The following is a 15,663-nucleotide window of genomic DNA, read 5'->3' on the forward strand; positions in this document are numbered from 1 at the left end:
TATTTGGGCAATGTATGAGGATGACATGTGACCAGAGTGGGAGGTGAGGGGGTGGATGAGGTGGTTTTTGTCTTGTTTTGTTTTTCTGGTCTTGGTCACAGAGCAGATGGCAATGTTCTTTCTGGGCTCTGGAGCTCACAGGGGAGGGCAGGTGAGGATGTTAGTTAGGAACAGGTTGAGTTAGACACGCAAGTTCAGGTGATCTTCTTACACTAATCTCACTCTGGGAGCACCCTTCAGGGCCAGAGAGCACCTGCAAAACAGCCAGCTAGGCGTGCCGGGTGGTGCTGTGTGTCCTGCCACTAAAAATGTGGACACACGCTGTCAGGCCTTTGCTCTCAGGCAGAAGCCGAGCATTGCACGCAAACCCGGCCCTTTGCACCGCTGGCGCTGTCTAGTCGCGCCCTTGCAAAGCTTAAGACTATTTCTTCCTCTCAAACCCCACCCCAACGCCCCGGGAGAGCTGGCCCTTTAAGAGCCTCACCCACGGCTCCCCTCCCCCAGCTAGCGTGACAGCACTGGGACCCGCGCCCGGTAGTGAGTTGGGTAGCTGGGTGGCAGCGCAGGCCTCCAGGCTCTTCTCACGCAACTCCGGGGCACCTTGTCCCCAGCCAGGTGGGGCGGAGACAGGCAACCCGACCTCTGCCCCCAGAGGATGGAGCAGGCTCACGCACGCCAGCTCCAGGAACCTGTGTGCACGCCAAGTATACCCCTTTGTGGCCCCAGACCCCCTCCTGCTGTCTCCCGTGGATCCTCCCTCCACTCTTTCCTCCACCATACGGTAGATAGCTCTGCTCCCGCCGCCAGACTTCTCTGTGTCGCCTGCTTCAGTATGCAAAACACTAGCAAGCCCTGGGAGCCTACAGGGAGCCGCGAGAGGAATCTCCCAGGCTTGTAGCTTGCCTAAGGTGACCCTTAGAGGTGCGATCTGCAAGCCACCCTTAGATGAAACAGCGCGAACTTCGGCCGGTACCCAATTTGTGAGGCACAGTCAGTCCAATGGCGCCACTGGCCTTCCTGCCCTGTGACCTCTGGGCTGGGGTCGCTGCACTTCTCACGCTAGCTTGGACTCAGTAACCCAGGGAAGCAAAGTCACCACTCAGCTTCTCTCTCTCTCTCTCTCTCTCTCTCTCTCTCTCTCAGCACTCATTGACTTGTAGTGAGCAAGAGGATCTTATACACCCAATGTCCCAATGTGTTAGGAGCGCAAAAATAGTGGAAAGGAACTCCTATGATCCGGGATGGAGCCCCCCCCCCCCCAATACAGCTTTTTAGGCTGCCCCAGAATTTTTTTTTCAAACTCCTCCCTTAGTGGGATTCTGTGCTGTCCATGGAGCGCCTTGAAAGTGAGGGTGACCCCAGCCTTCACACTGTGTGTGTGTGTGTGTGTGTGTGTGTGTGTGTGTGTGTGTGTGTGTGTGTGCCTGTACCTACATCAGGTGTCCCCATTTGGCTTCTTGCCTATCTCATCCATCCCCCTCCTGCCTAGAGCACTCCCTAAGGCTGTCCCTCCCTCAGTCCCACCACTGGGCTCAGAGAAGGAGGCGTGGCCAACAGACAGTCATATAAAGGTGGTGGTGCCTTCACCCTAACCATGAAGGGGGTAGTTCTTGCAGCTTTCCCCATCCTCCCTGGGGTCCTAGAGAACACTCTTCAGTTCAGTCCTTCCTCACAGCCAAAGGTGAGTGCTTGGGGGCTCCTGGACTGCCTTTCCTTCCCAAGAAAAGGAAAATTTTGGTGAAGAGTTTTACTGGGTAGCTCCTCCAAAAGACTAAGTTCTCTCTCTCTCTCTCTCTCTCTCTCTCTCTCTCTCTCTCTCTCTCTCTCTCTCTCTGTGTGTGTGTGTGTGTGTGTGTGTGTGTGTGTGTGTGTGTGTGAGAGAGAGAGAGAGAGAGAGAGAGAGAGAGAGAAAATAAATTCCTTAAGGGAGAAACTGAGGCTGGAGGAATAAGAGAACTTGCCTGGTCCAGTAGCTATTATCAGATATTTAGATGGAAATGAGACCCCTTTCCCCTTCAGGTCCACCCCTTTGATCCCCTGGGGCTTCTCCTTCCTTGCACATTTACCCTTCTTCAGGACTGCCAGTGGGGGTGAGGGTTCCTCTCTGGGTGGGTAGGGTGGAGAGTGGAGATGCACTGATCTTTTCCAGCTTTCTCTGTCTTATTTAAAAACCACCCCCAGTAGTCTCTGCCCTCCCGAAGAGTAGCATGTCAGGGCTGTTTCTGGCCAGGGCTAGAGAGGCCCCCAGGCCCACTGACTGTCTTACATCCTTGCTGGACACCATCAGGTCCATAAACTGAGAGCTTCAGGAAACCCCAGTGACGTTTCCCTCGGTCCTTCTACCTTACAAAGGTAGAGGTCCTTTGGGGCTTATGCTGAAGTATGTTTTGCGTTCAGCTCCTCCAGGAAGCCCCCTCACTTCAAGCTGGCTATAGTATTTGGGGTAGGAATTGTACATCTACCTGTTGTATGTGGTTCAGATTTTCCCTTCCTGGGATCTGCACCCCTGAATTGAGCAATCTTTTTTTTTGTTTGTTTTTGTTTTCCAAGACAGGGTTTCTCTGTGTAGCCTGGCTGACTTGGATCTCACTCTATAGACCAGGCTGGCCTCAAACTTAGAATTCCTCCTGCCTCTGTCTCCTGTGCTGGGATTAAAGGCATGGGCCAGCACCTCCCAGCTGAATTGGGCAATCTTGTCTTACCCTCTCTCCCGGTTATGTAATTGAAGCCTCAGAGTTAAAATGACTTGTCCAAGACTACCTGGATTGTACTTCATGGCAAAGTGATTCTCCTGACTGGGCAGAGCCTTAGAGCAGTCTGTAAATTTGCTTACCTTTTCTAGAATAAGCCCAAAGAGAAAGTGTCCTCTTAGACAAAACTAAGCTCAAATCCATTCCAGACTTACCTGACTCCAGTCAGTGGTTTTTTTTTTATAGCTCTAGTATGACAGGAATCTTCCTTTTCATTTCTGCTCTTTTAAGACCAGCAAAAGAAGGGAGGGGCCAGTCCATTCATTCATGAGAATTGAGCACAACAAAAAGCTTGGCTTGGATTGTCCTTACATGGAGCTGGTTCCCCTCCGCTTTTAAAGTGGCTCAGTTAAACTCAGGGAGCTAGGGCTGCGAGCAAGGTGACTTGGGCACTGGTTTCCCTGCACCCTCTCCTATTCATTCCTGTCCTCTACTGGGGTTTGGTGGGATTCTTTAGATCCTGAGATGAACAGTAAAGAACTGAGAACTCAAATTCTTTGATTTTTTTCAAAAGGAGGCACCTGGGAAAGCAGCCGTGCATTCCACAGAACTTTCCCTAAGAGCTGTGAGCCCTGGCTCTGCCATTATTGTTGGGTGACTTTGGGCAAGTCAATGCCCTATTTGGAAGTTGATTTTCCTGCTGCTAGAGTATGAAATGAGGCTGAAGAAACAAATGATCTTTGATTTCCCGATAGGATGGCTTTCCCAAAGGTGATAGGTAGGACCCAAAGAGACTTCGGGGTGATATTTGTTGATTGTGCACTAACTGCAATGTGTTAGGTGGAAAAAAAAAATCACAGCCGTATTTAGTTAGACACAGCTACCTAGGATGATGCTACCTACTGGATGCAAAACTGATTTTAGGAAACACAAAGTAATTGGGGGTTAGTGGAAACCACAGAGATTGGAAGCCACTGTTTGAAACCATACAGTTAAGAGAGGGTTTCTAGAAGTGGGTTACTTGGGTTGAAAGTTTACCCAACATTTCCTAGCTGCGTAACTTTGAGAATGTTACCTACTCTCTCTGAATCTTACTGCAGCCTTCCTCATCTGCTTATGTCTAAGACTGAATAAAAAATGATTGTGTGTGTGTGTGTGTGTGTGTGTGTGTGTGTAGTATGATTAAAATATATTGTGTAAAAAATAAAACGAACTCACACTGAGCTTCCTGGGTACGAAGACTTCTCCATGAGAGCTCAGTCTAGCAGACCTCAGCCTTTCTGTGTGTGGGGTAAGAGAGAGCAGCAGCACACAGTGGTAGCTCAACAAACTCTGCCCTGCTCTATGCCCAGCGAGCAGCTCTAGGAGGAAGGCTTCTCTTTTTCCTGACTAGCATGGCGATACTTTAGGATATTCATTCCCTCACCCTCAGTCTGATGATTTCCTTCTTCTTGCCTCACTTCTCAGCAGCCACCTAGATCATGCCTTCTGTGTATGGATTCCCAGCCTTCACATCAGCCACAGAGCTGCTCCTGGCCGTCACCACATTCTGCCTTGGATTCTGGGTGGTTAGAGTCACAAGAACCTGGGTTCCCAAAGGTCTGAAGAGTCCACCCGGACCCTGGGGCTTGCCCTTCATAGGGCACGTGCTGACCCTGGGGAAGAACCCACACCTGTCACTGACAAAACTGAGTCAGCAGTATGGGGACGTGCTGCAGATCCGTATTGGCTCCACACCCGTGGTGGTGCTGAGCGGCCTGAACACCATCAAGCAGGCCCTGGTGAAACAGGGGGATGACTTCAAAGGCCGGCCAGACCTCTACAGCTTCACACTTATCGCTAATGGCCAGAGCATGACTTTCAACCCAGACTCTGGACCGCTGTGGGCTGCCCGCCGGCGCCTGGCCCAGAATGCGCTGAAGAGTTTCTCCATAGCCTCAGACCCAACACTGGCATCCTCTTGCTACTTGGAAGAGCACGTGAGCAAAGAGGCTGAATACTTAATCAGCAAGTTCCAGAAGCTGATGGCAGAGGTTGGCCACTTCGACCCTTTCAAGTATTTGGTGGTGTCAGTGGCCAATGTCATCTGTGCCATATGCTTTGGCAGACGTTATGACCACGATGACCAAGAGCTGCTCAGCATAGTCAATCTAAGCAATGAGTTTGGGGAGGTTACTGGTTCTGGATACCCAGCTGACTTCATTCCTATCCTCCGTTACCTCCCTAACTCTTCCCTGGATGCCTTCAAGGACTTGAATAAGAAGTTCTACAGTTTCATGAAGAAGCTAATCAAAGAGCACTACAGGACATTTGAGAAGGTAGAGGCTGGGGAGAAGCAGGTGGTGATGGGAAGCAGTTAGGATCCAGGGCCAGAATGTCATGGGCAAGCTTAACACTGGTAGCAGTGTGCACTCAGTCCTCAGCAGGCCAATACAACTTTTCTTGGCTGGTCCTTCTGTGCATCCATAGGACAAGAGCTGCTGAATGGGAGGAGCCCTGGGCCAGTTCTTACTGGATTAGGAAGAACCTGTCTCCTGGCTTCATGGTAGAAAAAAGAACTCATCAAATAACTAACAGTGTCAGGCTCTGTGCCTCCAGGGTCCCTTGAGTTGGGTCATCAATTCTCTAAGGTAGAATGAGACTCTGAGAGGCAAAGGGAAACTGGGACAGCTGCCTCAGAATGTCACCTCTTGAAGAAAGGTGTTAATGGCAGTGAAGGGCCAGGCCGAGATGGAGAGGTAGGTCTGAGATATTTCTCACCTTGTGCTCTTTTGTCTCTCAGGGCCACATCCGGGACATCACAGACAGCCTCATTGAGCATTGTCAGGACAGGAGGCTGGACGAGAATGCCAATGTCCAGCTCTCAGATGATAAAGTCATTACGATTGTTTTTGACCTCTTTGGAGCTGGTACGTGTATCTGTGTATCATTTTGTGCTCAGGGGCCCCTCCTTGCTACCTACCTAACCACTGCCTCTGTTCTATCCTGTTCAGGGTTTGACACAATCACAACTGCTATCTCTTGGAGCCTCATGTACCTGGTAACCAACCCTAGGATACAGAGAAAGATCCAGGAGGAGTTAGGTAGGTGGTGGCTCCATTCCAAGGACTCTAAGTGGAGGACCCTAATAAAGTCTTGGCAATCCCTTAATCCTTTTGAACCTCTGTATTTTGTAGACACAGTGATTGGCAGGGATCGGCAGCCCCGGCTTTCTGACAGACCTCAGCTGCCCTATCTGGAGGCCTTCATCCTGGAGACCTTCCGACATTCATCCTTTGTCCCATTCACCATCCCCCACAGGTCAGGCCATAGATCCATTGACATCTGATACTAAGTCTTAGTTTAGTATACACAGCCCATTATGATTCATGGGAAGGACATGGCATGTGTGTGGGTGTGTGGATTTCCCTTGTGGCCCCGATCCTGACTGAGCATTCTCTTTCCCCAGCACCATAAGAGATACAAGTCTGAATGGCTTCTATATCCCCAAGGGACACTGTGTCTTTGTGAACCAGTGGCAGGTTAACCATGACCAGTAAGTTGACAGGTGCAGTGGAAACTCCTGAGTGGGATGGGTCCATCCTCGCCTGGGCTTCAGACCCCCTTGTCCCTTGGGGATTGACCTACTTGATACTTATAATCCCCTGAACACTGACTTCAGCTGTCTCCCTCTGTATACAGGGAACTATGGGGTGATCCAAACGAGTTCCGGCCTGAAAGGTTTCTTACCTCCAGTGGCACTCTGGACAAACACCTGAGTGAGAAGGTCATTCTCTTTGGTTTGGGCAAGCGAAAGTGCATTGGGGAGACCATTGGCCGACTGGAGGTCTTTCTCTTCCTGGCCATCTTGCTGCAGCAAATGGAATTTAATGTGTCACCAGGCGAGAAGGTGGATATGACTCCTGCCTATGGGCTGACTTTAAAACATGCCCGCTGTGAGCACTTCCAAGTGCAGATGCGGTCTTCTGGTCCTCAGCATCTCCAGGCTTAGACTGTCCTGGATGCTCACCAGACCAGGTGGCTGTTCCTAGGATTCAACTTCAGTCAGAAACACAGACCCTGGGGCATTGTGCCTGCCTCCTACTTTGGACTTGTTTCTCTATATGCTGAACACAGACACTGGGCACAGCAGAGACCCACAGGAACCTCAGATCCTTCTCAAGTTCAGCATCAACTAGGAGACCTAAAAGGGTTATGAGATACCTGGGCCTCAGAAAACCCCTGAAGAGCTCTCTAGGTCCTCCAGTGGCTGGCTGGTTTGAAAAATACTTACAACAGGTCATGCCAGGATCTGGCTGGTTACTTTGACAACCGGGAGTAGCCCAGAATGGAGGGAGAAGAGAACTCAAAATACTGGCACGGAGGTGCTCTTGCCATCTGCTGAGGCTCAACTGTCTTCCAACATGGGTTTATGACACTACATGTGGGGGTGTAGCACCTTCATTTACCCTACATAGAAATAAACAAGGTCTCCTTGTCCTTGCAAAGCCCATGTTCCTGTTTAGGAAGGGCTGAGAGTTGTGTGTAGAAAGACCTAAGAACATAGGGACAGACTTTCTGGGCAGTAAGACCAGGTTTAGAGTAAAGGAATGCCTTTTGAGACAGTATTGTGTAGTCCAGGCTGCCTCTGAACTTGCTACCAAGGGTGGCCTTGAACTCCTTAATTCTTTTTTCTGCTTTTACCACCCTACCAAGTGCTAGGGTACAGTCATGAACCGCTACACCAGCTCTTGGTCTCTTGTCTTTACTGTATAAAACGTTTCTTTCTTTCTTTTTTTTTAAAGAAAATGTTTGTGCATAAGAGTTTTTTATTGTGGCCTGTATTTTGCTTATGCATTTGTATTAGTCGTACCTCAATAGATTTAGATAATTCGCTTAGTGTAATAGAGAAAAATCTAACTCAAGTATCCAGAAATATATAGGAAAAACGTACCTGAGCTAAATAAAAATATTACCTGGAAGTACTCTGTGTAGAGAAGTTTTGAACCTGAAGTTAAGCCACATTCCCGTCCTTAAGCTCGACCTTATGCTGTGTTTTCCTGTGCGGAGGAGAGGGCTGGCTATTGAGAGCTGGAGAGAATGGCACATTATCAATGGGGTCTCCTCTAATGTGTCACACTTTGATAGAAAGTACTCTCTGGAACTCTAAAAAAGAAAGACTGCTTTCAGAAGCCCCCAAAACTGGTGAAAGGGTCTGATGCATAAGCACATCATCTAATTCACAGTAACCAGGGCTTTACTAGCCCTTCATAGGGGAATAGGAATTCAAGAGCTGAGGATGTGGCTAGGTGGGGAGGAATACTGGAAAAAGACCCTAGGTCTTTGGGGGACATTTTAACAGAGCCTTCCTTGAAGGATGAGAATCAATCTCTCTAGCTTTCTCTTTATTTTGTATTGGTTCTTTGTGAATTTCACATCATGTCCCCCGATCTCACTCATCTCCCCATCCCTTCGTATCTGTCCTCCACCCTTCCAGTATATATATTGGAAACAAAACAAACAGAACCCCATCACAGAAGCTTCAGTGTGTCATATAGTATACCCTTTTGCCCACACTTCTTTGCTTGCAAATGTTTATTGCAATGAATCATTCATTGGTCTAGTTGGAGGCCTCTGGCTTCTGCTGCACTATCAATACTGGATGCTCTCACTAGGACTCCTTTCAGATATCCTGTTGTTGCCTCGTGTCATGGAGATCCTGCAGCTTTGGATCTGCAGGGCCAGCCCCTTCATGTGCTCCAGCAGATCATAGATGGGATAGATGTTGGGGTGGGGCAACTCAAAACCCCGGGTGATAGCTAAGCTGGTCAACCTGTCAGCTCTCCCATAACCACACCGCCAGGTTGAGCTCTCCAGCACTGCCTCTGGCTAGCTCAGCCAATGCCACAAGCAGTGAGGGACAGGGCCAGCTCTTCTGGAGAAGCATTCTCTTAAGTGGCTCACATTTTTTATGCAGAAATCCTCATCCCTTAGTAATGTCAGAATGGCAGTGTCAGGTAGTGGTGAAGGACAGACCCACAGAGCTAGAAGCTCCTCTAACATGCTAAGAGGACATGCATCTTGGGATGTGACCCTTCCTAGTATCACCCCATTCAAGCCCCTTCTTGAACAGCTGGGAGTGGACAGTAGTTACCAGACTTATGCCTTTTGAATAGAGTAAATAGACAGTAAATAGAATAAAAAACATTCACCAAGAGTTTCAGGCCACGATAAAGAGCAAACCCAAATCAGAGGGAACAAGGGTACCCAGTTGCCATTCTCATGGTTGTGTTAAAACAAAGCAGTCGCAGCTGGAAATGTTGCTCAGCTGATGGCTGTCTAGCATGCCCAAAGACTTGAGTTCTGTGGCAGAACACAGCTGTAATTCTAGCAAGCAGGAGATAAAGACAGGATGGTCAAAGGTTAAAAGTCACTCCCAGCTACAGAAAGTTTGTAGCCAGCCTGAAATATGGGAAATTCTGTCTTTGAAACAACAAACAAATTTGTATTATATGCTATAATGTAGAGGAACACATAATATATCCAGAATAGGCAAATTAAATAGAGCCAAAAATTAAGGAACACAGGGCAAAGGGAATCCGGAGGTGTGGGTTTCTTCTACACAGAGAGCACGTATTTTTAAATCAGGAGTGATGCTTGTATAACTTTATGTACACTAAAAAGCAAAACAAACAGCAGCAGACCGGGGAGACCTATGGGTTCAAGAATTCTTGCTCCTCCTCTAGAGGACCCAAGTTCCATGACCCTTGTAGAGCAGCTCACAATTGTCCATAACCCCAGTTCCAGAGGAACTGACAGCCTCTTCTGGCATCTGTGGGCACTCTCACCCATCCTGACGTATGCATATACCCCCCTCAAATACCCACATACCCACAAAAAGTAAATCTTCATTAAAAATACAACAATCAGGGGTTGGGGATTTAGCTCAGTGGTAGAGCACTTGCCTAGCAAGCACAAGGCCCTGGGTTCGGTCCCCAGCTCCAAAAAAAAAAAAAATACAACAATCAATTGTGCAGGGTAAATGGAAGGGAAAATACCATTTTAAAAGTAAGGAATCTGGACAGCATAGGTAAAACAGTTTATAAGCAGGGCAGTGGTGGACACACCTTTAAACCCAGCCCTCAGGAGGCTGAGGCAGGCAGATCTCTAAGTTTGAGCCAGCCTGATCTACAGAGTGAGTTCCAGGTCAGTGAAAACCTGTTTCGCCATGTACTATTTTGCTCTGCTAATATCCTAAATCTTAGAGTCCATGGGCAATTGACAGAAATGAGCATTCTAACTTCCTAATGCCCAGATTGAGATCCAAGGCTTCTTATGAAAACAATTGGCCACAAATCTTGGACAGAAGTATTAATAAAAGACAAGCCTGGAACGCTTAGCCATGCCAGATGGTAAAGATACTATGAAGACTCCAGGGATAGATTAAGTCACTCGAGACACTCTTAAACAAGTTTTAACTCCTGAAGATAAGGCAGTTTGACTATTGATAATAATTTCTATTGTGTAGACACATGCTTTTAATCTCAGAATGTAGGCAGAAGGATTTCTTTGAGTTTGAGTCTAGCTAGGGTTATATAGCAACAAAGTGACTAAAAATTTGTCCCCACAAATTAAAACCCTTCATGAGCTCATAAACATTTATAAATTTGTTTTTAGATTTATTTTATGTGTATTGAATGTTTTTGCCTACACCATAAGCCTGCTGGTCCTCTCAGTGGTCAAAAGAGAGACCCTCCCTACCTGGACCAGGAGTTATGGACAGTTGTGGGAAAGCAATGCTTTTAACTTCTGAGCCATCTCCCCAGCTTCTCTTTTCTCTCTCTCTCTCTCTCTCTCTCTCTCTCTCTCTCTCTCTCCTTCTCTATCTTCTCTATCTTTCTTGCTAGCTCTCAGGAAATACTTCCCATAAGATTTAATCATGCTTAGTGGTGGCACATGCCTTTAATACCAGCATTTGAGAGAGAGAGGCCAGCTGATCTACAGAGCAAGTTCCAGAGAAGGAAAGAAAGAGAGAAAGAAAGAAAGAAAGAAAGAAAGAGGTTTCACCTCAACAATGTTTTTCTTTTCTTAAGCACCACTAATTTCTCAACTCCAGTCAAACAGTATTGAGTATCCCAGGAAAGCAAAAGTTTCACTTTTGTAGTTCTTGTTAACCACAGCCATTTCTTCAGCCCCACTTAACCAGAACCATAGAATCAAAGTAACAAATGGCCCAGATAGTCTTTAGATTTTTCCCTGAAACTTCACAAGCCAGGCAATCTGCACTGCTCTCAACATTCTTATCTTCCAATCTCCTACAGAAGAGCCCACTGAACTCTCGTGGCTTTTCCAGTTCAAAGTTCCAAAGTCCTTCTGAAACATGATCTGGCCTGTCACTATACCCTACTCCTAGTACCAATTTATCTTAGTTTGGATTTCTATTGATGTGATGAAACACCATGACCAAATACCAATTTGGGGAGGAAAGGGTTTATTCAGCTTACACACTCATATTAGTATTCATCATGAAAGGATCTTGAAGTCAGAAGCTGGTACAGGGACCACTGAGGAGTGTTTGTTACTGGGTTGCTCTCCATGCTTGCTCAGTCTTTTTTTTCTCATTGAACCCAGGACTGCCAGCCCAGGGAGGGCCCCACCCACAATAGCCTAGGTCCTCCCTATCAGTCACAAGTTAAGAGAAATGCTTTACAGGCTTTCTTACAGCCAGATCTTACAGAGGCATTTTTCTCAATAGAGGTCCCCTCTTTTCAGATAACTCTAGCTTGTGTCAAGTTGATAAAGTAGCCAGCATATTTTCCTTTCTTTCTCTCCTCTCTCTTTCTTCTTTCTTACTTCATTCAGATTTCACACATAGAAAACATCTGGCTTAATTTAGCGGTCTTGCCCATCAACCCTTAACAATCCAACCACTCAAATTTCCCGGGAGCCCCGCCCCTTGGCTCCTCCCAGTGTCAACGGAAGTGACATCATTCGCGTTGGCCCAGACGCAGGGGCGTTTCCGGCGGAGGTGGTGGCTGCTCCTGTGTCTGTGGAGGTGGGCGTGAAGCCCCTCGGCGGTGTTTTGGTGAGTGAGGACGTCTTGGTGTGCTGTGCAGCGCAGGCGGGGGCAGGCGGCCAGACAGTGAACTTGAGGGAGGCCGCGTGTTCGTGGGTGCTCGTTGGCTGGCGCTTCCGGGTGGTCAGCTCGGTTTGCTTTTTAGGCTGCGGGCTTCCAGGCCTTGTAGATTTTTATACTGGCGGACAGAAACTGCGGTGTGTATGTGTGTGCTTTTTAGGCTGCGGGCTTCCAGGCCTTGTAGATCTTTATACTGGCGGGCAGAAACTGCGGGGTGTATGTGTGTGTGTGCGCGCGCGCGCGTGCGTGCTCATGAAGAGTGTGTGTGTGTGTGTGTGTGTGTGTGTGCGCGCGCGCGTCCCCGCAGGAACTGGTGGGGGTGGGCGCGTGGGCCCGTGGGCGCATGTGGAGTACTCACTGAGTTAGGTGTAGCCCAAGGATTCGTGTTGGAGGCGGGAGGTAGAGAGATTGGACGTGATAACGGCTTGGACTGTCTCAGGCCAGCTTTGGTTGTCACTGTGGTTCTCACAGCTCTTTGCCTTCATTTCCTTTGACTAAAAGGTTAATAGCCAGTCGTGCGAGTGCCGCATGGTGGCTAATAACTTGTCACGGGACTGGGATGTGGAAATAGAGATACTGATGCCCTGCCAGTGCACACACTTAACTTCCCTCGATGCACTGCTGTGGTTGCCCTTTCTGTGCTGTGACTGTAGTTATTAGTGATACTTGATCTGTGGTTTGAGTGTTGGGGTGTGTTGGGGTGTGTTGGAGGAATAGCCCTCATCAGCGTAAGTAATTGATTTTCAGTGTCCTGATTGCAGAGTTAAGAGGAACTTTAGTCTTTCCACAATATAAATGACTATCCTTGGAGCCCTCAGGTGGTACCCAGTTTTTTGTTTTTGTTTTTGTTTTTTTTTTCTCCGGAGCTGGGGACCGGACCCAGGGCCTTGCGCTTGCTAGGCAAACGCTCTACCACTGAGCTAAATCCCCACCCCCCCACCTTTTTTTTTTTTTTTTAAAGAGTGATCTATCAGTGTTTTGGGGCACAAAATTACTAGTTGTTGGTTTCTCTGAAGTAAAAGTAGTTGCAAAGAATGACCTTTTTTTGGTGACAGGCTCTCAAGCCAGAGCTACATAGTGAAGAGCCTGTTCAATTGTCTATGTAGATCAGACTGGCCTGGAACTCACAGCTATCCTCTGTCTCTGCCACCAGAATGCTGGGATTAAAGGCTTGATTTTTGACTACGAAGGATTATTGGTTTTGATGTCATGGAGACATTCGGCCACTTGGGTCCCTGTTACTCAGTAATACTGCTGCTTTAGCCTCTGGAGTACTCAGATTATAGACATACACCAACACACCTGACTCTGCTTGTCAGTTTCTGATAAAGTCAAATGCAATTTCAACTCTGATTTTCTATGTAATATTAACCAGAGCACATGTAAAAATGTTACTTAAAATGGAACTCAGAACTTGAAATAATTCAACTGTGTATAATAGGCTGGCTAAATTCATTGATGCTTAAACAAGATGGTACAGACATGGTAATTAACTTCTCCCAAATGCTAACAGCTGAATTTCACACTTGTACTATTGATTAAAGGAAACCAGACACATGAATCTGCGTGATTCTACTTTTGTGAAGTTTGAAAACAGCATAAATTTGTCTTTCATGATGTCAGAATAGCAGAGACACAGTGAGCCCTTTGTGATGTTTAGGTCGCAGCTCCGTTGGGGATTACTGTGAACATTTTTGAGCACAAGATGTCATGGTGTGTCCCTGTAATCACAGTACTCAGGAGGCTAAGGCAGGGGGATCTTGAGTTGAGCTTGTCTGGGTTACATAGTGAGTTCATGTCTTGGGTTGTTGTTGGTTTTTTTTTTTTTTTTTTTTTTTTTTTGGTTCTGTTTTTCGGAGCTGGGGACCGAACCCAGGGCCTTGCGCTTCCTAGGCAAGCGCTCTACCACTGAGCTAAATCCCCAACCCCTGTTGGTTTGTTTTTTAATGTGGAGTGATATACTTTTATGTAGATTATAACTTGATGGAAAAGTACAAAATACAAAATAAAAGGCCTCAAGATTTGCCCTGTGCTAGATACGTAATTCAGTGACAGAGGTTATCTCGAAACTAGCACAAGCTCTGTATTTGATCTCCATCAAAACGCATGCATGAGCATGTACACACACACACACAGGTCAGCCAGGCATAGTGACATTAATCCCAGTAGCCGGGAGATACAGGTAGGCAGATCTCTTGAATTTGAGGCAGACTGGTCTACATAATGAGTTCTAGGACAGCCAGAGCTAAACAGAAGACACCCCCCAAAAAAAGTTCTTTTGTAGCTCCTGTCTATCTTCCTGCTTCACAAGCCCTAGCTTTTTTAAAAAAAAACAAAACCTTAGTAGTGTGTGGGTAAAGGAAAATGTTTTACTCTTTGTTGTTGTTGTTGTTGTTTTCAGTGTTGGGGAATAGATCCAGAATTCATGCACACATTCTAGGAAAGCATTCTCCAACTGAGCTGTGTCCCCAGTCCTAGGAAATTTTGGCTTATGTTCTTTCCTCTGAGCCTGGTTTTTCTGTGTAGCTGTGAATAGCCTAGAGCTTGCTCTCTGGGACAGATTGGATTCAGACTTGCTGCAATCCTCCTGTTCCAGCCTTTCAGGTGCTGGGATTCCGGGCATGCACCACCACACCCAAGAGGTAGTTTATAGGATAACCCATTTGATTTAATTTTCAGTATTTCGTCAATGTATTTTATAGGGGAATTTCCAATGAAAATGGACAGTTGCACATCAATATAGAAGCAAGTAAAAACTTGCATTTAACAACTAAAAGCCACATTTTCTTTTTTTTCTTTTCTTTCTTTCTTTTTTTTAAAAATATGGACCAATTTACAAATTTGTGTGTCATCCTTGTGCAGGAACCTTGCTAATCTTCTCTGTATCGTTCCATTTTTAGTATATGTGCTGCCAAAGCGAGCACAAAGCCACATTTTCTTAGTGCTAACATTTTGATTCAGTTAGCATGGTATAAATTTGAATGTAGAATATCAGGGCCTTAAAAATACATATTAACTGGAAAAACAAGAGCTGCTCTCCATTTTGTTAAATTTTAGTTGGTTTTTTTTTTGTTTGTTTGTTCTTTTTTTAGTTTTTATGACAGCTTTTTATAATGCTGTTATCTAAAGCAGGTGCCAAAATAAGATTATGGAGTATAAATGATAGAAAAGGAAATTGATGCTACCCTAACATAAAGTAGGCAAAAGCTGACAAGGAATGGAAACAAGTCTACAGTAGGTGCCTTTGTTGTTGTTTGTTTGTTTTTGAGATAGAGTTTCTTTGTGTAGACCAGGCTGGTCTCAAACTCCTGCCTCTGCTTCCTGAGTGGTGGGTGATGGTATTAAAGGTATGTGACACTACCGCCTGGCTAATAGGTGTCTTTTATAGATAGTAATTTAATTAATTAATTAATTTATTTATTTTGGAGCTGAGGACTGAACTCACTTTAATTTTATTTATAGTGACTTATTTAGTTAAAATTTTTATGTACAAAAGTTTACCCGAGTGTGTTCCTGTGCATCAGGTGTGTGCAGTGGCTGAGGAGGCCAGAAGAGGGCCTCAGATTCTCTGGAACTGGAGTCACCAGCACATGTGTGCTGGGAATGGAACCTGGATCCTCCAGAAGAGCAACCAGTGTTTAACTGCTGAGCTCTCTCTCCAGCCCCTTTTGTTCAGCCTTTTAATTTTTTTTAAAGTTTTGATGGTGCTAAAATTTAAACCTTGCTTGTGAGGTAAATAGCATTCCACTGCTTAGTCAAATACTTTGTCTCTCTTTGAAAGACGTTGCACTGTTACCTGCCCTGCCCTGGGCTCTGTAGACCAGGCTGGCCTCAAACTCACAGAGACCCACCTGCCTC

General features: G+C 46.5%; 2 protein-coding genes and 1 non-coding gene across 5 annotated transcripts in view; 2 read left to right on the forward strand and 1 right to left on the reverse strand.

The window, feature by feature from the left end:
* The first annotated feature begins 509 nt into the window (after positions 1 to 509).
* Positions 510 to 7,654, forward strand: Cyp1a1 (cytochrome P450, family 1, subfamily a, polypeptide 1). Of its 2 annotated transcripts, none has more exons than XM_087560401.1 (7): positions 510 to 1,681; positions 4,161 to 5,008; positions 5,473 to 5,599; positions 5,684 to 5,773; positions 5,867 to 5,990; positions 6,139 to 6,225; positions 6,372 to 7,654. In XM_087560401.1, exons 2-7 carry the CDS (start codon positions 4,172 to 4,174, stop codon positions 6,679 to 6,681), a joined length of 1,575 nt encoding a protein of 524 aa, XP_087416527.1. In that variant the 5' UTR covers positions 510 to 1,681; positions 4,161 to 4,171; the 3' UTR covers positions 6,682 to 7,654.
* A 4,017-nt stretch (positions 7,655 to 11,671) lies between these two features.
* Positions 11,672 to 15,663, forward strand: part of Edc3 (enhancer of mRNA decapping 3) — a 45,595-nt gene continuing 41,603 nt past the window's right edge. The window contains 1 exon segment of one of the 2 annotated variants that reach the window (NM_001399316.1): positions 11,672 to 11,754. The gene's annotated coding sequence lies outside the window, so the exon portion shown is untranslated. 2 annotated transcript variants of the gene reach the window in all.
* Positions 14,623 to 14,729, reverse strand: LOC120094560 (U6 spliceosomal RNA). Its single transcript, XR_015628310.1, has one exon. It is a non-coding gene; the product is annotated as a U6 spliceosomal RNA (small nuclear RNA).

This window comes from Rattus norvegicus, chromosome 8 (genome assembly GCF_021556685.1).
Source record: "Rattus norvegicus strain SHRSP/BbbUtx chromosome 8, alternate assembly SHRSP_T2T, whole genome shotgun sequence".
NCBI classification, from domain to species: domain Eukaryota; kingdom Metazoa; phylum Chordata; class Mammalia; order Rodentia; family Muridae; genus Rattus; species Rattus norvegicus.